The sequence below is a fragment of the Vipera ursinii genome, assembly GCF_947247035.1.
Source record: "Vipera ursinii genome assembly, chromosome: 1".
NCBI lineage: Eukaryota > Metazoa > Chordata > Lepidosauria > Squamata > Viperidae > Vipera > Vipera ursinii.
In genome coordinates this window covers 106,792,379-106,820,360 of record NC_139512.1, presented here as the reverse complement: position 1 = coordinate 106,820,360, position 27,982 = coordinate 106,792,379, and the positions used below count along the sequence as shown (strand labels likewise).

General features: G+C 40.7%; 1 protein-coding gene across 2 annotated transcripts in view; it reads left to right on the top strand.

Moving 5' to 3' along the window:
- Nucleotides 1–27,982, top strand: part of BRSK2 (BR serine/threonine kinase 2) — a gene marked incomplete at its 5' end in the record, with an annotated part of 480,261 nt that overhangs the window by 407,476 nt on the left and 44,803 nt on the right. For both annotated transcript variants that reach the window (XM_083348467.1, XM_083348466.1), the window contains 2 exons: nucleotides 20,721–20,781; nucleotides 26,668–26,875. In XM_083348467.1, coding sequence (XP_083204593.1) covers nucleotides 20,721–20,781; nucleotides 26,668–26,875 — 269 coding nt within the window. The remainder of the gene's footprint in view (nucleotides 1–20,720; nucleotides 20,782–26,667; nucleotides 26,876–27,982) is intronic.

The following is a 27,982-nucleotide window of genomic DNA, read 5'->3' as shown; positions in this document are numbered from 1 at the left end:
ATAAATAAATAAATAAATACTATTTAACATCATTTTCTAGTAAACATTTTGCTGTGCATACATGCAACAGGATATCATGTCTTAGTGTGCATGCGTGTGTATTATATATATGCATGCAATGTATAATATGTATTTGTGAGTTTGTGTGTGTGTGTGTGAGTGTTTAAATGAGGGTTGACACATGGTAGTTACCTGGTGAGACATTTAAACATGGTTAACCATTACCTGCTTCCTTGAAAGAAAATAACTAGCCCATAGTTACCCATCTGTGTTTCCTTTACATCAAACTGGTGCTCTCATACCATGCCCAAGGGAAAAATACAAAAATGTGTGTGTTTCTTTGTACTCTTTATTTTTGTACTTTTTCCCTATGCATTGTCAGTTTTAACTTTGTATCTAATTCTCCTAGAATCTTATCACTATTGCACAAGAATATTTTCCTCAGTATAAAAAAATAACATATATATATATATATATATATATATATATATATATGTGTGTGTGTGTGTGTGTGTGTGTGTGTGTGTGTGTAAATAAATTACAGCTATTAAAACTAAATTTATTTCAAAATAAGAAAATAAATGGGAGAAGAGATCTGTATCAGAAATACTTAAGGAATGTAATTTCTTAAGCCTACAAGAAGTTACTTTTAACTCAAAGTGCTCAGTTTGGCCCAATAGCCTGTCTTACCATCTCTTGTTTACAGATAGCTCTTGCCTGGATAAAAAAGAATGAAAGCCTGTATCAGGTTACATCCTTGTAAAGCACCAAAAAGGAAGAGCTGGGATGCCCTAGAGCAGGGGTGTCAAACCAGTTGCACCATACAGAGGCCGCACCAACCTCAGCTCCAGCAATGCAAAAAAAGTCATGATACGTTGTGACATGTCATGTGATGTGACGAGTTTGACACCTGTGCCCTAGAGCAATCACCCCTATTTCACGTTCTGTTTCTCAATTCTGAATTAATTTTCAGGATTTCTTTACACTTTCCATTTTTTGCACAAGCAGTGCAAAATGTATTATATATTACAATAATTGTGGAAAGAGTGTGGCTCTTTTCTGCTTGGTATTTTGGATTGTCCTCTGTAGAAATATTGTTAGTTGGTGGGGTGGGGTACAGAAGGAGAAAATGGTTAGTTATCCTAGCTGAAAGTAAATTGATAATCTACTATTAAAACATTTAAATGAGAAAAGAACCTTAAAAATATAGGGATAAATACATAACATCCAAGCAGGATTAGTCCATACTACAGGCAACCATTTCTGTTTCTGCTATTATTTCTGACTCAAGTAGTAGTAAAATAAATAAATGGGCAGAAATATAAGTTGTTCAAATTATGATCAGTGCCCAATGCTCCTCTTGCCACATTTATTTCTGCACGTAGTTTATTACCTTTATGTAGTATTCCAACAGAGGAAGTAATTTTTATAATCCATTTCTTTATTCTAATAAAAATATTGGATTCTAGCTCACAAGTCAGGAAAAAAATAAGAATTGTATTTGGAATTTGAGGTATAAATTGTTGGGAATTATTAGACAAGTATCAAATAAGATATGGAGAGTCATGCTACACTGCACATGTTGTATTCATAAAGAAACTTCCCATGCTGCATCCTCAGTTGTAACTTTGTTTACTGGGCATGCATTGTTATTCGGGTGTATTTGTTGTCATGATCAATGCATTTAATATTACATCAGTTTTAGGCATTTGGATTGGAAAAAGAGATTTCCAAAGCCGATCTTTCTAGAATAGAAAAAATATTGAAGAGCAAATAGTGGGGAGATCCACATCTGTATTGGATAAATACAGTAGAACGTGGCTATGTGTAAACAAATGATATCCTTTCCAAAAAGGAAGCAATCCAGAATGAACTTCCAGCTCTCCAGCTTAGAGTATACAAGCTATATTTATTTTATTTTATTTACACTTACTCTACTTGACCAATTCCAAAATTATAAGCAGCATGGGAATTTTGTGTACTATAAAACTCTCCCTTCCCATAAGAATTCCCCAATCACACATTCATCAGCAAGAGAAGCTTGTGGCAAAGAAATTATGACCATGTACAGTTCTCCGAACAGTATTTCACTCTGTTTTTCATACTCTTTTCTCCACCTGTTTCCATATCCCTTTCTTTTTTCTTCTTCTTCTTTTTATTTCCCTCTGCCAAGGATGACGAGTGCTGACACCTTTGGGTAAGCTTCAGTTTTCAATTATACCTGTTGTAGAATCTTTTCTCTTTTGGGGGGCGGAAAGATTTCTTGCAATAATCCCAATTTAAACATTCATTATTGTGCAGTCAAAACTATTTCAGGAAGAAATCCGATGGAGGAGGGGGCGTGCCACAGGAGTGTGTGCTTCCTTATTTTGACTTTGTATTTATCTTACTGACTGCAGAATAAGAAAAAATTAAATATGAGGTCTTGTAATAGCAATAGCATTTAGATTTATATACTGCCCCATAGCACTTTGCAGCACTCTCTGGGTGGTTTACAATGTAAGCATTATTTGCATATTACCCCCAACAATCTGGGTCCTCATTTTACCGATCTCGGAAGGATAGAAGGCTGTGTCAACTTGAACCAGTCAGGATCAAACTCCAGGCTGTGGGCAGAGTTTGCCTGCAATACTGCACTACTACCACTGGGCTACCAGAGCTTGTACAAATTTTTGAAAGCTAGCACCAATAGGGGGAAGGCAACTGAAGTCTGGAAAGAGCAGAAAAGTATTATAAGTCATCTTATTTAGCAGAACAATATAGTCCCTTCTCACAGAATCATATAAGTAAGGGTTAGAAATAATCTTGAAGGCCATCTTCTTCAACTCTTTGCCCACTAAAGAAATATACTACTGTATTATCCCCAACAAATGGTTATCAGCCTCTCTTCATATATTTCCAGTGATTGAGATGTTATCACCTCGTAGTGCAGTGTGTTTCATTGTTGAACAGCTTCTATCATTAAAAATTCTTCCTGAGGTCCAATTAAAAATTCCATGTAATTAAACCCATTGACTCTTATCTTCTGGAACAGTACTGCTTTCTACATGATAGCCCTTTAGATCAGGGGTCTTCAAACTTGGCCCTTTTATGACTTGTGGACTTGAACTCCCAGAATTCCTCAGCAAGGCATGCCTGGCTGAGGAATTCTGGGAGTTCAAGTCCACAAGTCATAAAAGGGCCAAGTTTGAAGACCCCTGCTTTAGATGGTTGGAGAAATATCATGTCTTCTCTAGGCTAAACATAACTGTTAATCATACTTTTTTTCATATGCCTTTTATTTTTGATTGGTCTTCTGAGAGCATGGCTTCTTTGGTCAGTGTATATCTAAAATGTACTGCCCAGAACTAGGTGCAATGTTCTAAATGTAGCATGACTAATGCAGAATAGAGAAAAACTGAGTTTTCTTGACCTTGAGACCACATTTCTGATGCTGCAGCTTAGGTTTGCATTTGCTTTTTGGGGGGTTTTGATTTCTTTTGCAAAAGAATAATTCTGGAATCTATTCTTGAAGCTCCAGAGAAAAAACTCTCCTTGACAGATTTGGCCCTTTTTAATCATGTTCCTTCATTTTTCTGTCCCCTCCACCTTTCCCCTCTTCTCATCTTCTGGAAGTCTACTTGATATACCATATTGTCCCTCACCAAATGTTTCTTGCATTCAGTCCATCGTCCCTGACAAATAGGGAGTGAGAGATGAACAGGTTACCTCTAGCTCCGGCCCCTTCATCTTCTCTTTCAGGAAGGTCAGCATATGTAAGACTTGGTGTTTTGTCAAAGGAAAGAACTATGCTGTAGGTCCCAACAGCAGTTCTTCCCATGGTTTTCAGATGAACAAAGAAGAAAGAAATGAAAGCTTCTCATTTCTGTGGAATTTCATACACATCCATGCAAAGCACCTCTACAAAGCACCTGAATTGCTGTCTCTGCTATTGGCTCCTCAAAAATTATGAAAGTGACAGTGGGAAGGGATTTCTCTGTGATGACTTCCCCAACCAAACTCCACTTTCCTTTCTCTGTTCACTAGTTCAGTGAATTCAACTTTGGAAAGTGGCTTTCTTTTATATGTCCTGAACCTGCCTCAGTTAAGCTCAGTAGAAGACAATGCTCTGGTTGAATATTGGAGTGGGGAATCTATCATCAGCAGTCAGAAACAAATTGCCATCAATAGTCAGCAGTATCTCCTTCGCTTTGGATCTTTTCAACCTTCACGCTTCTTCTCTTTCCCAAAACTCCATTTTTGCTGACTCTCCATCACTTGCTTATCTGCACTATCTGGGCTAAGGTTATGAAGATGTTTTGCAAGTGCAAATACAATTTGAGAGTGAGAAGCAGTAATATTAGAATAGCTAACACCAACTGGAAGATTTGGTGCCAGTTTAGATGCAACTCCTTCCCATCTTTAAGGTTGAAGTCCTGCCTAAGCAGGGATTATTACTGGGCACCTCCAGATACAGCTTTGTTCTTCTACAAAATCAGCTCCACAGCTGTGTTAGTCTTACACCGTTGTTTGTGTTTAATGGCCAAGTGAATTTATTTTCCATTGAGTAGCTGTTAGTCACTTTGAGACTGTCCAGATAGGAAGTACAACCAGGAGCGTCAACACTATTTTTATTTTAAAGTTACATTAAACAGAATCTTGCAAGATGAAAATATTTCTCCCATCCTCTCTTTAGTTTCTGGAAAATTAGGAATGGTCCCTTCTAAAATGGTCCCTTTCTATATGTTCCTCCCACTTGCACAGACTGAGCTGCCTCTTATCAGACCATTGCCCAGGCTGTGGATCTTCCTCCTGTGTCCCAAGTTATTTCCACATACCATCACAGCTGTGGTTTGCCAAAACACTATCCTGCTAGAACTGAAGTGCTTCAGAGTAGGCAGTTTCCTCGGTGAGTCCCTCCTACTTTCTGGGCTGAAGCCAGCCTCTCCCCTAACTTCCTTCTACAGTTTAACTACTTAGCTAATTGTGGTTCCGGGACAGTGCCTTGTAAATTTGCAACTCCTCTTTGTGGCAACTGAATTTTTTGTTAAAAAAAACATCCCCAAGAAATGAGCACTTTAATGAGTTTAAGCCACGAAGAGGCAAGGCACTTATTGAAGAAAAAACACACACCCTCATCTGTTGGTTAATATCAATGAACATGAATGTTAGCCAATTTTATATTTGTTTTGTGGGACTGGGGAATTGAATTGGTGGTGGTGCGGAAGTACCTGCAATTGAAACTTAAACCACATGGCTAAGGAAGAGAGGCTGCATTCTCAAGACAGGTAATATTCTGGCTTCCAAGTAGCATTGCAAATTAAGGGAAGGATTTTCACTCCCTTACTTACACTGTTGTTACCATAATAGTGAAATCCAATTTCTGTCTTTTCACTTTCACTATTACCTGTTCATAGGGCTTCCGTTATCTAAGCCCTTCCTGAAGAAAAGGAGAAAAGCAAAAATAATAGTTGCTTTGTATTTGTTTAATCCTGAAACTTCTGGTCCCTGTGGCAAGTATGTAAGAAACTGAGATTCTGTGATAAGATGGAGAGAATCCTATCCTCATCTGATCTCGTCTTCTCAGCCTTTACTTAAATGAGCATGAAAAGCACCCAAAGTCCACACCTGTCAGGCTAAGTCCAAGAATGACGCAGAGCAATTCTTCCAGAGTTCAGTTCTTTATTTGCTTACACACAAGAGACAGAAACTTGCCTGACTAAGCCCTTACTACTCTCATTCTAATGGCTATACCCTGGGAGATGGCTATTCTTACTCTCTTCTTCTGTCTCTTATCCATCTCTGGGTTGGGCTGCCTCATATCTTCTCCCCTCACACACACACACCTTTTCTTTCCTGAGAAACTACCACTTCATTGTAGTCCTATTACACCAGTTCCTCCTCTATGGGCACTATTCACACACCTCAAAATGTGAACAAATTCATGGATTGTGGTGGTGGTGGCGGCAAAAAAGGAGAACCATTGTTTGTTTATTGATGGGGTTCTAGAACTTTTTGGGAGAATGATAAGCTCAGGTGTTGGCAAGCTGTAGGCAGGCAGAGAGTGAGGGCAACTTGCCTGGCATATCCTCTTTGTTCAACTGTTAACTGGCTGAAGATGAGCAACAATTGACTGAAAGTGCCTTCTGCGAGTGGGCAGGTCTCTTTGGCTCTGTAGGGCAAAGTACAAGAAATAGGATGGTTTTAATGTGCATTGGAAATTCTTTGCCGGTAGAAAGGATGGCAATGCTTACAAGTCAGCCCAGATTTTATGTGTTGCTTTAAGCTGTTAGAATACAGTGACTATCATTTGCTCTGGCATTTTTACTTTTAAAAATGCCTAGTCCTCCTAGACTCACGACTTACCTTGGAAGAACATGTAGCAGCTGTGACTAGGGGGGCTTTCGCCCAGGTTCGCCTGGTGCGCCAGTTGCGGCCCTATCTGGACCGGGATGCCCTGTGTACGGTCACTCATGCGCTCGTGACCTCTCGCCTTGACTACTGTAATGCTCTCTACATGGGGCTTCCCTTGAAGACCACTCGGAGGCTCCAACTGGTACAGAATGCGGCCGCGAGAGTTGTCTTGGGAGTTTCCCGGTACTCCCATGTTACACCTTTGCTCCGTGAGCTGCATTGGCTACCAGTTGTCTTCCGGGTGAGGTTCAAGGTCTTAGTGATGGTTTTTAAGTCCTTACATGGCATGGGTCCGGAATACCTCGGGGATCACCTGCTGCCGGCGTCAACTCCCCTCCGCCCAGTGCGTTCCCACAGAGAGGGCCTCCTCAGGGTGCCTCCGGTCAGAGAATGTCGGCTGGTGGCCCCCAGGGGGAGGGCCTTCTCTGTGGGCGCCCCGGCTTTGTGGAATCAGCTGCCGGTGGAGCTCCGGATGGCACCGGATCTCCGCTCCTTCCGGCGCGGGTTAAAGACCCACCTATTTGAACAAGCTGGCCTGGCCTGATGGGGAATTAATTTGGGTTTTAAATATTGCTATATTTTATTGTTTTATCGTGGGCATTAATTTAATTCTATTTTAACTTTTGTAGTTTTGTATTTTTATTATATGCCCTGTACACCGCCCTGAGTCCCTTGGGAGAAGGGCGGTATAAAAATTTAATTAAATAAATAAAATAAATAAAAAAAATATTATATGACAGAAGTAAAATAAAAAAAACCTTCATTTTTTTCTGGCATAGAAACACAAAACAAGCAGTGGCATTTTTTTAAAAAAAAAAGTATATATTTCTCTTTGCATAAATTATACCACTTTCTATTGGTGAGGTAAAGTGCAATGCAGGTAGTCCTCAACTTTCAACCATACATTTAGTGACCATTTGAAGTTACAGTGGCACTGAAAAAAGTTGACATGATCATTTTTCACACTTACTGCTGTGGAAGCATCCCCACGGTCACGTGATCAAAATTCAGGTGCTTGGCAACTGATTTGATTGATTTGATTTGATTTATTATATTTATATGCCGCCCTTCTCCCTAAGGACTCAGGGCGGCTCACAACAATAAAAACTAAAAAAGAACACGAAAATACAAAATTTAAAAAAGAATTAAACAGTAGGTGTGTTCAATACATAGTAATTTAACCCCATAAAACCAAATTTAAAACCATAGTCAGTCCAGGCCCGATTGTTGAAACATCCATGTCTTCAGGTCACGACGAAAGGACCGAAGGTCGGGGGCCATTTGCAGCTCCGGAGGCAACTCATTCCAGAGGGTCGGCACACCCATAGAGAAGGCTCTCCCCCTAGGGGTCGCCAGCCGGCATTGCTTAACCGACGGAACTCTGAGGAGGCCGACTCTGTGGGAGTGAACCGGGCTATGGGAGGTTGACAATGGCAGCAGGTGGTCTCGAAAATACCCCGGGCCTAAGCCATGTAGGGCTTTAAAGGTAATTACTAGCACCTTGAATCGCACCCGGAGGACAACCGGAAGCCAATGAAGCTCGCGCAAGAGTGGAGTAACATGGGAGTATCGAGGAACTCCCATAAGTACCCGTGTGGCTGCATTTTGCACCAGCTGAAGCCTCCGGGTGTACTTCAAGGGCAGCCCCATGTAGAGAGCATTACAGTAATCCAGGCGAGAAGTGACAAGAGCGTGGGTGACCGTGCATAAGGCATCTCAGTCCAAAAAGGGGCGCAACTGGCGCACCAGGCGAACCTGTGCAAAGGCCCCCCTGGTCACAGCAGTTAAATGTTCTTCCAAATTAAGCCGTGAATCCAGGAGGACACCCAAGTTGCGAGCCCTTTCAGAGGGGGGCAATACCTCAGCCCCCATCAAAAGAGATGGAATATGTTGGACAATACAAGATGCCGGTATCCACAGCCACTTGGTCTTGGAGGGGTTGAGCCTGAGCCTGTTCTTTTCCATCCAGACCTGTACCACCTCCAGGCACCAGGACATCAGGTCAAGGGCATCACTGGGTTGGTTTGGGGTGGAGATGAACAACTGGGTATCATCCGCATATTGGTGATACCTCACCCCTAAACCACGAATGATCTCACCCAGTGGCTTCATATAGATGTTAAACAGGAGGGGGGAGAAAACCAACCCCTGAGGCACCCCACAAGAAAGGGGCCTTGGGGTGGATCTCTGCCCCCCTGCCAATACAAATTGCGAACGGCCCGAGAGGTAGGAGGGGAACCACCGTAAAACAGTGCCTCCCACTCCCAACCCCTCAAGCCGTCGCAGCAAGATACCATGGTTGATGGTATCAAAAGCCGCTGAGAGGTCACGTAGGACCAGGACAGAGGAACAGCCCCTGTCCCGGGCCCGCCAGAGATCATCTACCAGTGCAACCAATGCCATTTCCGTGCTGTAACCGGGTGTGAAACTGGACTGGTACAGGTCCAGATAGTCCGCTTCATCCAGGAATTGCGGAAGCTGACGCGCCACAACACTCTCAACAACCTTTGCTACAAAGCGAAGGTTGGAGACAGGAGGATAGTTATTCATGTATTTATAATGGTTGCACTGCCCCAGAGTCATGTGATCACCATTTGTAACCTTCCCAGATGGCTTCCGACAAGCAAAGTCAATGGGGATGCCAGACTTGTTTAACAACTGTGTGATTCACTTAACAACTGCAGTCATTTGCTTCACAGCTGTTGCAAAAAAGGTCATAAAATGGGGCAAAACTTACTTAACACCTGTCTTGCTTAGCAGTGGAAATTTTTGGTTCAGTTGTGGTCTAAGCCAAGGACTACCTATAGAGACAAAAATATGTTAGCCTCCATTTTTTTATAAGAGATAAAGACATATCTTCCCACCTTGTTTCTGATTTTTTTAAAAAAACAAATGCCTTATTTATTACTTAAATATTTCTCTATTTTATTATTCATTCTTGATTAAAATTTCTCAAAGGATACAGTAACAGTTACAAGCAAACTGCATGCAATTAATCAGAAGAAATCTTGTTGGAAAGACTGAGAGTCTGGCACTTTGTTACCTCATACTAAGCAATAGGTTAGGCTTTACAAGTTGGAAAGGAGTGAGAAAAGCTTCCACTTCAGGAGATTTCTCAAATAATTTTATTGTGAACAGGTGAGCTTTGCAAAATGGATGAGGCAGGCGAATGAAGTCAACAGTTTATATATGTTATTCTAATTTCTAGCAAACCTCTCCTTAGAGGAGTTGCTTTAATTATAACATTTATCAACAGTGGAGTTCTGTCATAAACTTGTAGTAATAAAATATTTATATCACACTGCACGGTTCGCCAGAGTGCATTAGGAGAAATAATGCAGAACTGTGTGAATCATTTGGAGGGCTCTTTCGGACAGTAATAATTAACATTCTGAATATGATGCTTAAAGCATCAAGGTGCTATGGATAATCCCCAACCGAAGAAACATCTTTTGGGCATGAACACACCCATGCAGAGAAAATGGACGGAGGCTGCCCTGAACCTTTGAGAAGATGAACTTCTCCAAAGGATTTGCAAAAGTTGTAAAAGATGTAAAATGACAAATGTTTTTGTTTTCATCTACAGAGATTAAAAGTGTATTACTTGTAAGAAATGTGCATGATCAGAATCGTTTGAGAAAGACTAATCTTGTGGTAAACCTAAAGGCTGCCTGAGATTAGAAAGGCTACATGAAAATGGCTATTTCTTTTTCCATAATTGTGTCCGTCTGGCGTAGATGAAAGGCCTTTTTCTCAAATTCGATTGCTGCCGTATTCTTCTTTTTGTTCACCCAGTGTGATTACTGAGCATGGTAATACATTACTGCCTGTGGATTTGTTGAAAGAGCAGGATTTTTATCAGTCCACAGCATCGGTGGTTCTTTCATCTTAATGTTGCTTTAGGCCATTTTCCTGAGAAAGGTCTCACCCCAGTTTTATTTAAACTGGTCTTAATTCTGTCTGATGGGGAAAGAACAAGCAGAGAGTCATATTCCATTTGAAATTATAAATGTCATTGTTAGATAGCAATAGATGAAGAGTAAAATCTATATTTTCTTCATTATAGCTATGTGGTACATAGAAGAAAATATACATGAAGAAAATATAGATTTTACTTTTCATCTAGCCAAGAGTAAAATCCATATTTTCTTCATTATAGCTATTTGTTTTCAGGTACTGAACTGAAATTTTATTCCTGGATCAGGTTATTTTATAAATAAGCTTTGAGTCAGTTAAGATTTGATGTACCATTTATATGTAGCTAAGTACAGAATAATTGACACAACTCTTTGTTTATTCAGCAATGATGAACAGCCAATAGTGGGCCTGATAAATACCAACACATACAATCCTGTCCATAACTTCAAAGCTGTAAATTTTGGCAGAGCAGTTTTATGAGTACTTTTAAGATGAGGCATGCAAACCCACCCCACCCCCAAAGAAAAGAAAAAAGACCATTTTGCAGATCTGTCACACACACATGCATATACACACACACAAACAAACAGACCCACACACCTGGGGGAGGGGGGGAGAGAGAGAGAGATGGATCCTCTCTCTTTCTTTCTTATCATGATGTATTTGGATTTGCAGGTTTGGAAGATGTTGGAAACATTTTGACTTTCTCCTTTTTCATTTTTCCTCTCCACTCCCCTGATAATTTTATTGACTGTCCGCTCCAAACTCTCTCTATCCCAATCTCTTTTACCATTTTAACCATTATTTTCTGACATATGTCCATAGTAATATTTCATATTGCCTCCCCATGCAATTTCCCAGCTTATAATACATGGGAGAGAATGTGGTATACTGGATACACTGATCTTCTGGTCAAAATTCTTCCCTTCTTACAAAGAGATTTCTCATGATTACATAATTCACCTTGTAATTATGCTTGATGGGTCTTCTTCCTCATCATCTCCAGATGAGAAAGCTAAAGTTCCCCTGAAAGCACTCACCTGAATGAGCAGCTAAAATAAGCTTTTCCTTAAGTTTCATGAGGTGTCAAAATAGGCCCTCCTTTTAAAGAATAATTGATGCCTTGGGAAGAGAAGGATTTCAAATAAAAGCACTACACTGATAAGTGCTAATCTTCCCTTCTCCCATACAAAATCACTTTACACACAGAGAGAGAGGCCCAAACAAGTCCTTTAAGTTAAAAAAGACAATTGTTCGAACATTTGGCTGCTATATGGTGATTTCCTTTTCACTGCAAGATCATTTTACGAAAGAAAAGTATTTTGATTTAGAGGCATGTTTCCTATGAGACTAATTCTCCCCCAGCTTTGGGTCCCAAGTTGTAGGAAATAAGCGATTTCTGTAATAATTTCATAGGCAGAAGAGGCAGCTACATAAATATAAGTCTTTGGTTGAAAAATGGCCTATGCATGTATATAAAATAGCTGTTTTAAATTTGCATACGTGGTCTGCTTGTATGCACAAACCTCAAATGTTCTGCTCTCCTAACCTCTCTATTTGTTGATTACTTTGTTTTGTTCAGTGAAAATAACTTTAACGTCCATCTCCTTCCCCCAGTTTTGCAATAAAATAATCCAGTGCCATACAGATTAGATCCAAGGAAGTGAACATTTATACCTTTCCCCATTGTTAGCTGCTTTTTATACAATTTGTATTTCTTCTACAATGTCTCAGTTTCACCCAGGGGAAAAATCTCTCAAGCTGAGGCTTTTTTTGACATTTTCACATGTGAAGTTTTAATATTTAAATATTTAATATGTGATGCTATTAATATGTGATTGAAAATGGAGAAAAAATGCACAGTACAGATATATATGTTTATAAATAGATGGAGCCAAAATGTAGCTGCCTCTTATAGATGACACACACACTGATGTGTGAAATCAATTTCACTCATGTGCACTTTTAATAGTACCAATGAGTAATAAGGAGCTCCACTAAACATACATCTACATAAAGTCCAGTTGCTTCACATGAGTATATAAATAGGAAGCAGGAAAAATTAGATATGAAAATAAGTAACATAAAAATATATTTTATTTCAAATCAGGATATTCTCAACCAATAGACCATCAGTAAAATGGATAAGATTCAGTTTGAATGGCAATAAATGCATCATTGGGAAATCTGAAGGACTAGGTTAGGAACAGGTCATCATGGAGAAAAATCTACATGGTCACTAGGAGTTGACAGCAACTTGATGGGATAGAGATAATTTTATGCCCTACATTTGTACAAACAACTGCAATATTTTTCACAAAATTACATTTTCCAACTTTTACGTGAGCTTTAACAAAGAGAAGGAAGTTATGAGTGAGCTTGTTATCAAGCAAATCTTAATAAGGAAATATTTCTGATAAAATGATTTGTAATTAACACCAAAACTTTGATCAGGAAAGGTTATTCAGAACTACATTCTCCCCATAATTTTTACATTCCTAAATCAAAAAGCAAGCCAAAATGGCATGAACACAGTAAATTGGAGAAACAGCTCTATAACAGGTACTCAGCTTACAGACAAACATTTACACAATTACTTCAAAGAACTTTCCAAGTATGCAGCATCTCCTACCTCCTGTTCTCCAATTAAGGAGGAAGTTACAGTACTAGATTGGAATGAACTAGAAATTCAGGTAAATGAGGGTGGATATGATATTGTTGCCATTACGGAAACATGGTGGGACGAAACCCACAAATGGAACACACAGCTAGAGGGATTTAAATTATTTAAAAGAAACAGACTAAACAAAAGAGGAGGTGGAGTTGCTCTCTATATAAGAAATAACTTTATCTCCACAGAAATAGAGCACAACAATGATGAAAACTGTATGCATTTGAATAACCTTGAATGCATTTGGGTCAATATAAAAGGTGAAAAAAATGACATTGCCATAGGTATATACTATAGGCCGCCCAACCAAGCAGAGGAAATAGATGAACTTTTTGCTAGTCAGCTAACTAAGGTATGTAGGAAGCACATCACAATAGTAATGGGGGACTTTAATTACCCTGATATCAATTGGGAGACAATAAGTGGAAGATCAAACAGATTCCTGACAAACCTAGCAGACAACGTTCTCTCCCAAAAAGTAGAGAAGGGAACTAGGGGATTAGCCATATTGGATTTAATTCTCACTAACAGAGATGAAATGATAGAAAGTGTCGAAGCCACAGGAACCTTGGGGGGAAGTGATCATGCAATATTGGAATTCAACATTTAATTTCAATAAACTTAGAGAGATCTTGGGAAGAATTCCATGGATGAGAATCCTCAAGGGGAAAACAACTCAAGAAACTTGGGAAATTTTGAAAAGTGAGATAATAAAGGCCCAGTCTAGCACAATACCAACAAAGAAGAAACATAACAGCTCTCAAAAGAAACCAGCATTGCTGCATAAAGAACTCTCTGATAAATTGAAAGATAAAAAGGACAAGTATAAGAAGTGGAAAGAGGGGCACATAACTAAGTCAGAATATCAGCAAATAGCCCATGCCTGCAAAGATGAAGTGAGGGAAGCTAAGGCTCAAAATGAACTAAGGCTTGCAACCAAAGTCAAAAATAACAAAAAAAGCTTCTTTCAACATATAAAAAACAAGAAAAAAGTTAAGGAAATTATTGGTCCATTAGTGGGGGGAAATGGCAAGAAGGTGACAAGCAACAAGGAGAAAGCAGAACTATTTAACTCGTTTTTTGCATCAAAGGGAAAAAACAGTCCAACCTACCAAAACCAGTGCCATAAAAAACAGAATAGAAACGCAAGTTAAGATAGGCAAGAAAATGGTAAGTGAGCAACTGTCCAGCCTAGATGAGTTCAAATCACCAGGACCAGATGGATTATACCCCAAAGTTCTCAAGGAACTGGCAGACGTGATCTCAGAACCACTGAACTATATTTTTCAAAGATCCTGGAGCACTGGGGAACTACCAGAGGACTGGAAGAGAGCTGATGTAGTTCCCATCTTCAAAAAAGGAAAAAAAAATAGATCCAGGAAACTACAGACTTATCAGCCTGACCTCAATACCTGGGAAGATTCTGGAAAAGATAATCAAACAACAAATCAGCAAACACCTTGATGCAAACAAAGTCATCACTAAAAGTCAACATGGGTTTGTCAAAAACAGATCATGGCAGACAAATCTCATTGCATTCTTTGACCAAGTGACAAAATTAGTGGACCAGAGGAATGCTGTAGATATAATTTACTTGGACTTCAGTAAGGCATTTAATAAAGTAGATCACAACCTACTACTTGATAAGATAGAAAAATGTGGGTTAGATAGCATCACCACCAGATGGATTCGTAGCTGGCTGACAGGCTGTACTCAGTGTGTCGTCCTCAATGGAACTGCATCTGCATGGAAGGAAGTGTGTAGTGGAGTGCCCCAGGGCTCTGTTCTGGGCCCAGCGCTCTTCAACATCTTCATCAACGATTTGGATGAGGGGATAGATGGGGAACTCATAAAATTTGCAGACGACACCAAGCTGGCAGGAATAGCCAATACTCCAGAAGATAGGCTTAAAATACAGGAGGATCTGGACAGACTCAAATACTGGGCACTATCTAACAAAATGAAATTCAATGGTGAAAAAAGTAAGGTTCTACACTTAGGCAGGAAAAATCAAATGCACAGGTATAGTATAGGTGGTACCTTGCTCAATAGTAGTAACTGTGAGAGGGATCTCGGAGTCCTAGTAGAAAATCACTTCAATATGAGCCAGCAGTGTGCTGCAGCTGCCAAAAAAGCCAACACAGTGCTAAGCTACATTAACAGAGGGATAGAATCAAGATCACGTGAAGTACTAATACCACTTTACAATGCCTTGGTAAGGCCACACCTGGAATACTGCATCCAGTTTTGGTCACCACGATGTAAAAAAGATGTTGAGACTCTAGAAAGGGTACAGAGAAGGGCAACAAAGATGATTGGGGGATTGGAGGCTAACACATATAGGGAACAGTTGCTGGAATTGGGTATGTGTAGTTTAACAAAGAGAAGGGTGAGGGGTGACATGATAGCAGTGTTCCAATATCTCAGGGGCTGCCACAAAGATGAGGGAGTCAAGCTATTCTCCAAAGCACCTGAAAGCAGGACAAGAAGCAACAGATGGAAACTAGTCAAGGAGAGAAGCAACCTAGAACTAAGGAGAAACTTCCTGACAGTTAGAACAATTAACCAGTGGAACAACCTGCCTCCAGAAGTTTAGTTTAGTTTAGTTTTATTTGATTTCTATACTGCCCTTCTCCCTAGGGACTCAGGGCAGTTCACAGGGCAAATATAAATAACAATACAAAAGTTAAAAGGAAATTAAACCAGTGCCCAGTTAAAAACAACAATAATAAATACTAAAAATCAATTTAAAACCCATATTCCCCCATCAGGCCAGACCAGCTAATTCAAATAAGTGGGTCTTCAACCCGCGACGGAAGGATCGGAGGTCTGATGCCATCCGGAGCTCAACCGGCAGTTGGTTCCATAATGCCGGAGTGCCCACAGAGAAGGCCCTCCCCCTGGGGGCCACCAGTCGGCATTCCCTGACCGGAGGCACCCTGAGGAGGCCCTCTCTGTGGGCACATACTGGGCGGAGGGAAGTTGACGCCGGCAGCAGGTGGTCCCCGAGGTAACCCGGACCCATGCCATGTAAGGACTTAAAGATCATGACTAGGACCTTGAACCTCACCCGGAAGACAACTGGTAGCCAATGCAGCTCGCGGAGCAAAGGTGTAACATGGGAGTACCGGGAAACTCCCAGGACAACTCTCGCGGCCGCATTCTGTACCAGTTGGAGCCTCCGAGTGGTCTTCAAGGGAAGCCCCATGTACAGAGCATTACAGTAGTCAAGGCGAGAGGTCACGAGCGCATGAGTGACCGTACACAGAGCATCCCGGTCCAGATAGGGCCGCAACTGGCACACCAGGCGAACCTGGGCAAAAGCCCCCCTAGTCACAGCCACTATATGATCTTCCAGAGTAAGCCGTGAATCTAGGAGGACTCCCAAGTTGTGAGCCCTATCCACGGGGGGTAAAAGCTCACCCCCCATAGAAAGAGATGGAACATTTTGAATGTCCCGGGATGCCGGAATGCACAGCCACTCAGTCTTGTCAGGGTTGAGCTGAAGTCTGTTCCTCCCCATCCAGACCCGAACCGCCTCCAGGCAACGGGACATCACAGCGAGGGCATCACTGGGGTGGTTTGGGGTCGAAAAGAAAAGTTGGGTATCATCGGCATATTGATGATACCCAATTCCAAAACCACGAATGATCTCACCCAGCGGTTTCATGTAGATGTTGAACAGGAGAGGCGAGAGAACCGACCCCTGAGGAACTCCACAAACGAGAGACCTAGGGGCTGATCTCTGCCCCCCTGCCAACACCGACTGCGAGCGTCCCAGGAGATAGGAGGAGAACCACTGAAGAACTGTGCCTCCCACTCCCAATCCCCTGAGACGCCGCAGCAAGGTACCATGGTCGATGGTATCGAAAGCCGCCGAGAGGTCTAATAGGACTAGGACAGAGGAATATCCCCTATCCCGAGCCCTCCAGAGATCATTCACCAGAGCGACCAATGCCGTCTCCGTGCTGTACCCGGGCCTGAAACCTGATTGGTAGGGGTCCAAATAATCCTCTTCATCCAGGACCAGAGGGAGCTGATGCGCCACCACACTCTCAACAACCTTCGCAAGAAAGCGAAGGTTGGAGACTGGACGAAAGTTGTTCAATACAGCTGGGTCCAAGGCAGGCTTCTTGAGGAGAGGTCTCACCACCGCCTCCTTCAAGACGGTGGGGAAATAACCCTCACTTAGAGAAGCAGATATAACCGCCTGGAGCCAGCCTCGTGTCCTCTCCCTAGCTACATAAACCAGCCAGGAAGGGCACGGGTCCAATAAACATGTGGTGGAGCTCAGCCTCCCCATAATCCTGTGCACTTCATCAGGGGTCACAGCATCAAACTCTTCCCAGATAACATTGACAAGACCGCCCGTGTCCTGATCGCCAGACTCTGCCCAGCTGGAGTCCAAACCGGTCCGAATCCAAGCGATTTTATCCGACAGATGTTGACTAAATTCCTCGGCACGACCCTGCAAGGGATCCTCCCTCACCTCCTGATTAAGAAGTGAGTGAGTCACCCTAAACAGGGCGGCCGGGCGATTATCTGCGGACGTGATGAGGGTGGAGAAGTAATTACACCTCGCCACCCTCATCGCTACGAGATAAGACCTAATATGGGTTCTTAACCGCAACCGGTCGGGTTCGGATCGGCTAGACCTCCAACAGCTCTCTAGGCCCCGTTTCCGACGCTTCATCTCCCGGAGCTCCGCGGAGAACCATGGAGCTCGCTGGGATCTGCACCGGGTCAGGGGCCGCAAGGGTACAACCCGGTCAAGTGCCTCAGTGGCTGCCCTTTCCCAGACTTCCACTAAGGCATCCGCCGAGTTGTGAGCAGTGGAGGCAGGTGGGGACCCCAGCGCCGCTTGGAATCTATCAGGATCCATTAAGCGTCTGGGGCGGTACCATCTGATTGGCTCCGTACCCCCACGGCAGGGGGTGGCAAAACGGAAGACCAGCCACAGGAGGTGATGATCGGTCCATGACAGGGGCATAATAAATGGAGAGCCCCCACCAAGATCATCCAACCACCGTCCAGATAAAAAAATCAGGTCAAGGGTGTGGCCTCCCTCATGAGTAGGTTCATAAATTACTTGCGTCAGGTCCATGGCCATCATGGAAGCCATGAACTCCCGAGCTAGCTCAGATGAACCTCCCAGGGATGGTAGATTGAAGTCTCCCAAAACAATAAGTTTGGGAAACTCAACCACCAACCCCGAGAGGATATCGAGCAGCTCGGGCAGGGCTGCCGCTGTGCGACTAGGCGAAATGTACACCAGCAGCAAGCCCAACTGCGCCTCAGAACCAAATCTCACAAAGAGAGACTCACACCCAACTATCTGAGGAACGGTGGTCTCCCGCGGACATAAGGTCTCCCTCATAGTCACCGCCACACCCACACCCCTACCATGAGCTCGTGGCCGATGTAGCACCCGGAAGCCTGGTGGGCAGAGGTCAACCAAAGGGACCCCACCCTCTGGGCCCAACCAAGTCTCCATGATGCAAGCCAGGTCCGCGTGCTCACCCTCAACTAAATCCCTGACGAGGGGAGCTTTATTAACCACGGACCTGGCATTCAGGTACACCAGCCGGAGCTCAGGAGGCTGCACATCCTCGCTCCCGGAACCTCGAGGAAGAGGCAGAGGGTCGGAGCACCTCACCGCTTGCAAATAGCGGAGACGGCCCTCCCGGTAACGATATGACCCTCTGTCTATCCACCTGCTGCCATTCCCCGTCGTGGGAATCGGTAATCCCACGACCCGCTCATGAGCCCAGAGACAACCACACCCCGTTCTCCCCCCGAGCGGTCGGACCCAAGTCTGGCCTGAGCCATGGTTGATTGGCCACCCCCCATAGCCAGACAACCCCTATCTCCCACCCCTCTCCCTAACCCCATAAAAAATTTAGATAAAAAAATAATCAGAGGCCTTCTATTAAATTTGTGTTGACGGCCCCTGCCCCTGCCCAGCCATCTCTCAGGGTCCCAAAACTCGGGCCCGTCATCGAGGTTAAAAGTGTTTAAGGAGGCGGGTCGCACCCAGGAGAGGGGGGCTCCCCTGAGGGCATATAAGTCCGTGCTGGTGTATTGTCGCATGAGTCTAGCAAGTCCAGGATAGGCGTCCCATTAGTTATGTCCATGGGAGGATCGAAACATAAAGACAGATATCTAGGTCCCCACCCAGCTTCACTGCCACTCAGTTTGGTGCCCCCAGAGACAGGCCGCCCCCCGCCCTCTCACGACGGGTTGCAACTCTGTTCCTGTTCCTCTGCTCCAGTGTTGGAGCATTCACCTCAGAAGTGGTGAATGCTCCAACACTGGAAGTTTTTAAGAGGAGACTGGACAGCCATTTGCCTGAAATGGTATAGGGTTTCCTGCCTGAGCAGGGGTTTGGACTAGATGACCTCCAAGGTCCCTTCCAACATTATTATTATGATGATCATTTATGTATCCTATAACATTGACATTGTGGATGAGAAACAACAAAAAATAATACCTGTATTTTATTGCACTGTATCTTCTATAGAGACAATAGCACTCTTTTTCCTGTTGCATCATCCAGACCAATTCTAAGTTTGTCTACTGCGAGGGTGAAGGTTCATTCTCCGAGCTTGTGGGTTGGTTTCTGAATGTTCTGTTACCAGGCTAGGTAATATCTTCAGCAGAGTTTAGGGGAGTTTAGTTGGCTACTGTTTTCAGACAAAACTGACTTAATGATAAAGATTTTGAGGATGATGACCATGTACTATGAAGTCATTGTCAGTTCTTAGCACCCACATAGATAAATTTTTATCTCCATGATGATCTGTCCATATCCTGGTCTTTCACTGTCATCCCTATTGCCACTGAACTGAGTCCATTCATTTTGCTGTTAATCATTCTCCTTTTTTCCCTTCCCTCTTTTTCATCATGGAAGCCTTCCCCAGAGAAGATTTTTGTGCTACATGTCTGAAGTAGGATAATTTGAGCCTTGTCATTTGAGCCTCAAGTAAAGACTCTGGGTTGATTTATTAGATGATCTATTAATTTATTTACTTGGTTGTCTATGCATTCTCAGGAATCTTCTCCAACATCTAACTTCAGAAGAATTAATATTCTTCCTATTTTACTTCTTGTAAACTATGCAGTAGCATGTGAAGTAGGACATTAAATACTAGCTAGGCCAACTTTGTGGGCTGGCCTTTTGAATAATATCTAATCACCATTTAATTCTTATCCTATCTGGTTTTGAGTGGCTTTAGATCACAAATGTCTACATTTGGGGTTTTGTTCAGCTGGAGTATGTGGGTCTATCATTTAGTAAATAATTCACTATTTTTACTTATAAAAACTTTTAAACATTTTGTCTGCCCTTCTGTGGTAATTTCTTCATTCTTTTATATTAAACTTAAATTGATACTGAATTTCTGATTAATATTAGACCCATAGTCTAACCACATTATTATTAAAGATTTTACATTATTATATTTTACGGAGCATATTTTATCATTTAGGTAGCTTAGTAGTAGCACAAGAATTTTATTCATCTCTCTGAACTTTTATGTCATTTTATGCAGATCTTCAATCAAAATAAAGTTGTCTTCCTTTGTGGATAAGTACTCTTTGAAAAATATATGTCAGATCTATATGAGATTTCGTTATAGAGTCATGAACCTATGGAGATTCAATGAGCGATAGCTGCCCTGTGCAGTGTGTTTTTGACAGGGTTTTTTCAGGATTTTATTTTGACTTTGTGTCTACTTAGGTCTCGTTCAATCAGTGGCGCTTCTTCTGGCCTGTCTACCAGCCCTCTCAGTAGTCCAAGGGTAAGTGAAATTGTTTGGAGGTCATAATTTTAATAATCTTGATTTGAACTAGGAAAAGTCTAATAATTTTTTTCGTGATTTCAGGGGTGGGTTTGTCAGTCAGGAAACTTCGCATAATAGCAATAACAATAACAACAACAATAATAATAATAATAATAGAATAATAACAACTTTATTGTCACTTTTCCGTGATTTCAGGGGTGGGTTTGTCAGTCAGGAAACTTCGCATAATAGCAATAACAATAACAACAACAATAATAATAATAATAATAATAATAATAATAGAATAATAACAACTTTATTGTCACTTTGAATGTATACTAATTGGCATACATTAAAATGAAATTTCGTTGCATACAGCTCTCAAAGGGTCACGACCTCCAATATATACTACATAAATATGACAAAAATAAATAAATAAATGCAGAATTATGCGTATACCCACATATATTATATGACACAGAGAAACAACACAGTCTAGTTTGGGTTATGTATAGATGTGCACGGCGAGAAAAACGAACCTTGCGAATTTATCAGATGGATGGCATAGGGAACAAAGCTATTACAGAATTGGATAGTCCTGCTAGAAATACTTCAAAACCTCCTCCCAGAGGGGAGCAACAGAAACAGACCGTAAAGTGGGCGTGTGATGTCTCTAACAAAGCTTTGAGCTCTAAGCACCTAGTGCTTATAAGCAGCATCTTGAATACCAGGGAGTGAACTTCCTATGATCTTCTCGGCTGTTCTTACCATTCTCTGTATGGACTTTCTATCTGAGGCACTCCTGCCACCAAACCAGACAGTGATGCAGTTTGTTAAAATGCTTTCAATCGTGCTTCTGTAAAAAGTGGCCAAGACAGAAGGAGAAAGATGTGCTCACTTAAAGGGAGAAATAAAAGTCATTGTATTTGTGTATATAGTATGCTGTATACATTATGAACAGAGAGATAAAGAGAGCCAAAATGTAGTCATTTTTTTCAGATACGCTCATGTGTGAAAGCACTTTTGTTCATGCATTGTTGAGCATTACATTGTTTAATTTGTGCCTGCCTCACTCCTTACATTGTTGCTACCTAAAGTAGCATTATTTCCTAGCATGGTGGCAGTTATAAAATACTGTTGGAGTGATTATGGCATGATGAGAAGAACATCTGCTACTCATTGTGAATTCAGCGTGAGGCACTGAACCATAAAAAATGGAGCTACTTTGGGACTGAAAAGCACAGCTGAACAGTCTTTGAAAAACAATGAAATCTAGTCTGCACAGGAATCACACAAAGTTGGATTAGGGAAGTGTTAGTGTGAAAATGAAAGTAACTGAAACATTAAAGAAGAATGATATAGGAAGCATAAGAGATTGTATAATTGGAGAGTGTAGAATGTCCCTGGGGAGAAACGGGGATTCTCTCTTGCAAAGCTACCTTGCCCTTTTTCATCATTTAGCAAGCCAAGGACTTCATTCTTAACCGGCAATATTACAAAAATTTCAAGTATTACAAAACCGTTAGAGAAAAGCAATGATGGACTCAAGGTTAATGACAGATTGGATGGTGATATGTGGATCATTCTTGTTTAATGAGAATTTATAAGCTAGCCACTTTTTTTGATATAGTTTTTTTTAAAAAAATATGTAAGGTCCCAGCCCAATGTAATCAATACAACATTTTGGAGAACTTAATGAGTAGGATAGAAAAAGAGAGAAGTTCCTAGAGCATCATGCGCTTGATATTGAACAATATTTGAGAGCTTATCTTGTATTACAGTGCTTTCTTGTTTTCGCCATCTTTCTAATTTACAGTTAATCCCTGAAAATTTAGTTCTGAAACCTCCCATTGCACTTTCAATTTTAAAGAACAATCCCATTTAATTTAATATAGGAATGTGAGGTCTAGTTTTGCACCAGATTTTCAGATTCTGGGTAAGACCTGATCTTATAATGTCTCTTTTGCTTTATACCAATTCATAATGAGCGAAGTATAGTAGATTAAATGTAGTTGTTCCAAAGATGTAAGTGTAGAGCAGAGGAACTGAGCATCACACATTATTCCACAAATTATGATTTGAAATGAAAAACGTGTAATAGAAATATAAATTATAAGGTTGCTTTTAAAACAGCCTGGACACATACAGTAGAACCTTGAAGGCAACAGCAAATTATTCATGAATTTAAATGGAATTAAGTCCTCCCAGAAGCTGATAGAAAGCTAATTTTTTGAGAAGGACTTTGGAGATTAGTAACGGAGCTGTCAGGATCTCTGTTGGTCTATTTATTAATATATTATGAAACTATATCTTGTTATCACTGTGGCTTTATGATAGAGGCTTTTTAAAAGTGTTTGTAAATACAGATTAGCTCTGAAGAACATTGCATACTTAAAAAAATAAAAAGCAGTAAATAATTAAGGGAAAAATAGCCCTCTACAAAATGTTGTACATTTTGTTTCCAGTTCTCTTTGAAGTTCTATAAAAGTATTTTCCTGTCAGGGTTTTCATTTTCTCTTTCTAAAGAACAAATATCACAGATTTGAGGGGGGTTGGTTATATGTGTTTTAAACAACCTAGACGAGAGGGGAAAAAATCAAATCAAAATTTTAAAAAACCAGAAAACTTAAAATCAACCATTTAAAATCACTTAAAAATTAAAAGCAACAACTAAAGTCAACTGAAATCAACAATTAAAAATCTGTGATTATTTATCTGGCATTTTTTGTTAAACCTGATAAAGAGATTATGCTTTTCAGCTTAGAAGGTATTATATTCCAAAGGACCAGAATGACTGTGAGGAAGATTCACATTGCTACAAATATGTCTGCAGCAACTGTAGGAAGTAATCGGACAATCTGCCACAGTCAGCTCACTGTGGCCAATTCGCTACTACCAGCTTACCATGGCCAATTCCTCACAACCAACTTGCCACACGGCCAACTCACCATGGGAAAACTCACTGCGGGACAATTTAACAATTCAACTTAATTATTTAAAATAAATAAAACATATTTTAATTTCATTCACATTTCATTCTGTCCCTTCTTTTGCATCCTTTCTTTAATGATTCTATTGCACCATTTCTTTGATATTAGTGTAACTCTTGTCCCGTGGCAAGTTGGCCATGGTTAATTGTCATAGACCCACTGTAGAAGATCTTCAAATGTTCTCACTGAACTGAGGGATGGAAAGAGGCATTATAGTCCCAAGAAATAAACAATATTTTGTATTTCTCCAGGAAACAAATGGGTAGCCTTTGTAGTGCTTCTAGCTCAGATCTAATATAGTTCTAGAAACCAACTTGGCCATCAAATTCTACATTGAGTGAAGTTTCCAGATGAACATATATAGTATGTTTAGGTGTGTGTCGTGTATGTGTTTCACTTTGAGAGTGGGCAACTAAATTTCATTTCTGATGTGTGCCGTTGTGCCCACAGTAAAAAAAAAGACAATAAAGGTTATCTTATGACAGGCTGTATGACTTTAATGTAGCCTGGAACATACATCAGAATTTTATGATATGTTTTAAGGAAGGAATGCTAACCCTTAAAACATGCCTTAAAATTCTGATGTATATTCCAGGCTATGAAAACAGAGCCAGACAAATCCAGAGAAGCCCTTGTGAACTCTGCACCTGCTTCTTCTGAGAAAATGCATCCTTATTTAGAACTGTGTCTCCTCTCAATGAACACTTCAATCCTGTTTGGATTCAGTTTTAATTCATCCTCCCCATCATTACAAACTGTAGGCAGGCAGTCAAGGGAGTCACATTGTTGTGTGAAGATGCAACAGAGAAAGAGTTGTTCATGTTATCAATATACAAGTAGAAAACAGCTCCAAATTTGCCTATGATTTCCCTCAACAATTTCATGTAAATATTGAAATGATAGAAGAGAGTCCTGAGGAACTTGGTGTAATGACTTCTGTTTATAGGATCAGTTCTGTCCAAGTAGTGAAATATGAAGAATATGAAAGGAATAACTGTAAAGTGGTGTCTGCTATTCCCAGATCTTTTAGATTATACAATAGTATATCATAATTAAAAACCAGCAGAGTGATGAAGAAAAACCAATAGAATTACATTCCTTTTGCCAAATTCCAAACAAATCAATTGAATTCATTTGTCTTCATATTATACACAAAAATAAAGTTAGATTATAATTTTATGCAGTTAACTTCTTAAATCGTTTTAACGATTTAAGCACAAAAATTACAGAAAATATGTTTGTATGAGTGTGTGTAATTTTCAGGTATTGTTACAATCTTCACTTTAATTTTTTTTTAGAATTTTCAGTTTCAAATTTTTAAATTTTCAGTTACAGTTACAATTTTCACTTATAAAATGAAGATCAAATACACAGGTTTTGCTTTTTATGTTTCAAACTCCTTTTAATGATCCTACTGATTATAACAGCACCTTTTTAGAAATATGTCAGTTTGTATTTTGAAGTATCTTAGCATATTTTTATAATTATTTTATAATCTATAATGATCTCTCGGTTTCATTTTTTAAATAGCACACTTTCCTTTTTTGTCATTTATAGTGACTTGTGGATACTATCACTTTATTTTTGTTTATAACCAGATCCAATTATTAGAATGCTTGATTATCCAATGAAAGTAGGAATATTTGAGCAAATCTGTTTTGTTGATCATTGTGGGGATTCATAAGTAAACACCATGTTTATCTGATGAATTCATATTCAAAAGCCTGACACAGAAAATTAAATTCTTTTCTCTGACTAGAAGGTGAAGGAGGAAGGGAAAGGATCCACAAGAATATTTCTCTCTCTTTTGTGTATACACACACGCAAAGAAGCTCGTGCCCCTTTGAAAGAAATTGGGAGAAAAAATAAATGTGAAGAAATTTGTGGGCCTTTATATTGATGCACACATATGGTTTTTATCTGCATTTCCCTGCTGTGTTTGGTTGTAGTAGACATTTTGATCTGGGAGAGGGCAAACTCAGCCTATATACCTACAAGCTGGTTGTTGCTGTGGTTTGAATGGTCCTCCTTCCCTGTCCTCACCTCCCTTCAACCTTGTCCTTCTCTCCCTGTGAGATACAGACCAGCTCAGGGGTACGGTAGTTTTTCTCTGCACAGCTTCCCTGGTTCTCCCTGCCTTGTTATTTTTAGTTTGTTTTCCTCCATATTTGTTTTTGCTCTGTGATTTTTCTTTGCTGACACATGGTTGGTTAATATGACAAAGCTTGTGACAAAATTGTTTTCACTACCGCTACTGCTGTTTTTTGATTATGCTGTGTTTCCCAGCTAACTGCATGTTTTTTTTGTTTGTGTTTGTGTTTTGTTTCTTTGCAATCCCTTAACCCCACCTCCTTTACCCTCATCGCCATAACTCACATCTCTTTGTAATGCGCACAATTGCAACTGAAATGGGCTTTTTTACTCCACTCACCCATGGGATGTGTGTGTCTGTATGTATGTGTTGCTTTTCTTGATGTGCATGGATACTCACTCTGTATGTGTCTTGTAGCCTCTCAGAAAATTTTTCATCCCCCCTCAGATTCCTAACCTCCCTGTCACTCCCCGCCCCCAAGCTTCCCTGGACTCTGATGCTTGTAGGAACACTTCCAGACCTGGACATGTTCTGCAACCAAAGCCAGCACTTCAACCCAACCCAAGGACACAAACTTTGCCCTCCAAGAGCAAATTGGCTGAGAAACCACTTCAGTCTACCAAATCTAACCCACTCCCTTCTAATAATATTACCGTCCCTCCATCCCAGAATATCCCTGCACAAAATACTCAGGGTCGTCCACCTGTTTCTGGGTGTAACCCACAACTGACTGTTTCTACAGTGCAGACCAACCCTATGTCTCCGGTTAGATTGCTCCCTTCCAGTACTGACCCAAGCACCAAATCTATCCCCATCATACAGGTTACCCCTCACCCCTCTCCAAGGGGCAGTCCCCTCCCTACCCCCAAGGGGACACCTGTCCATACGCCAAAGGAGAGCCCAGCGGGCACACCCAACCCTACGCCACCATCCAGCCCCAGCATTGGAGGAATGCCCTGGAGAACACGGCTTAACTCAATCAAGAACAGCTTTCTGGGATCACCGCGCTTTCATCGCAGGAAATTGCAAGGTACAAATCTTCCGAAACTGGCAATTTTAAGAATGGCAAGTAAAAGTACAAAGGAATATAAAAAAGGGGGGGGCTGGTTAATACATGACAATAATATGAAGCATTGACAAGAAAAAATGGAAGTTGCCTTATTACCACTTGGCTAGGCCACGTCTGTTATTATTCAAATAATGGCCTTCCTGCTGTTTTATATGTATGTCGTAATAACCCACAAGTACTCCATTTCTGATTTTTTTTTCTGACCCTGAAAAGTATAACCTGGATTTGATATTTGTAAACTCTAATTCGGTTGTGATGCTTGAAAGAAAATAGATCCAACTGAGAAGCTGGAACTAACAGTAGAATGATGACCATCGTTGGGCTTCTTTTCCCAAAATACGCAAGTTGCAATTCACTTACATTATCATCTTAAGGGAGCACAAATATCTAAATGAATTATATGGAAATTTACTTTAATCTGTTTGCCCCTGTAAGATTATGTGCCAAATTATTTTAATATGGTAGGGATGGCAATACTATCTGGTGTCACCATCCTGTAGGTTCTGCTTGCATCTTTGATATTGGTACTTGCTTCAGGACTAATTTATAAATTTCCCCATAGTTTTTTCTCTTGAGCTACTTACTGTGTCTAACACAGAGCATGTTACTGCTTTCAGGCCCAGGTTTTACTTGAGAAATAGTATTTGAATGAGTGTAAAAACATTGGTCTTGAATACATTTCTATTTTTTTTAAAAAAACAGTGCTTACTTGATTAATAGCTTTTTGTAAAATAGGAAAACTCTTTAGCAAAATGGGATTCATTTAGTTATGCTTCATTTAGTTATGCTTTATTTAGTTATCTTTCCCATTCATAGACTCAAGACTTCAAAAATCAACAGCTGAGTTGTATTCCCAGACATAAGCAGATTGAAGGCAGTCATTGAATGTTATTGAAAATGATGAATATTTTAATTTACCTGTGTGGTAATACTGCAGTTTAGGAAGGATTCAAAATAGCCATTAGAGAAGGAGAATTGAAATTATGGAGAAGTCATTCTGGCCAAAATCAGATGCTTATTGTATAATGTAGCAATTTCTTTTACTTTAGATTTCTTTCATTTAAGAGT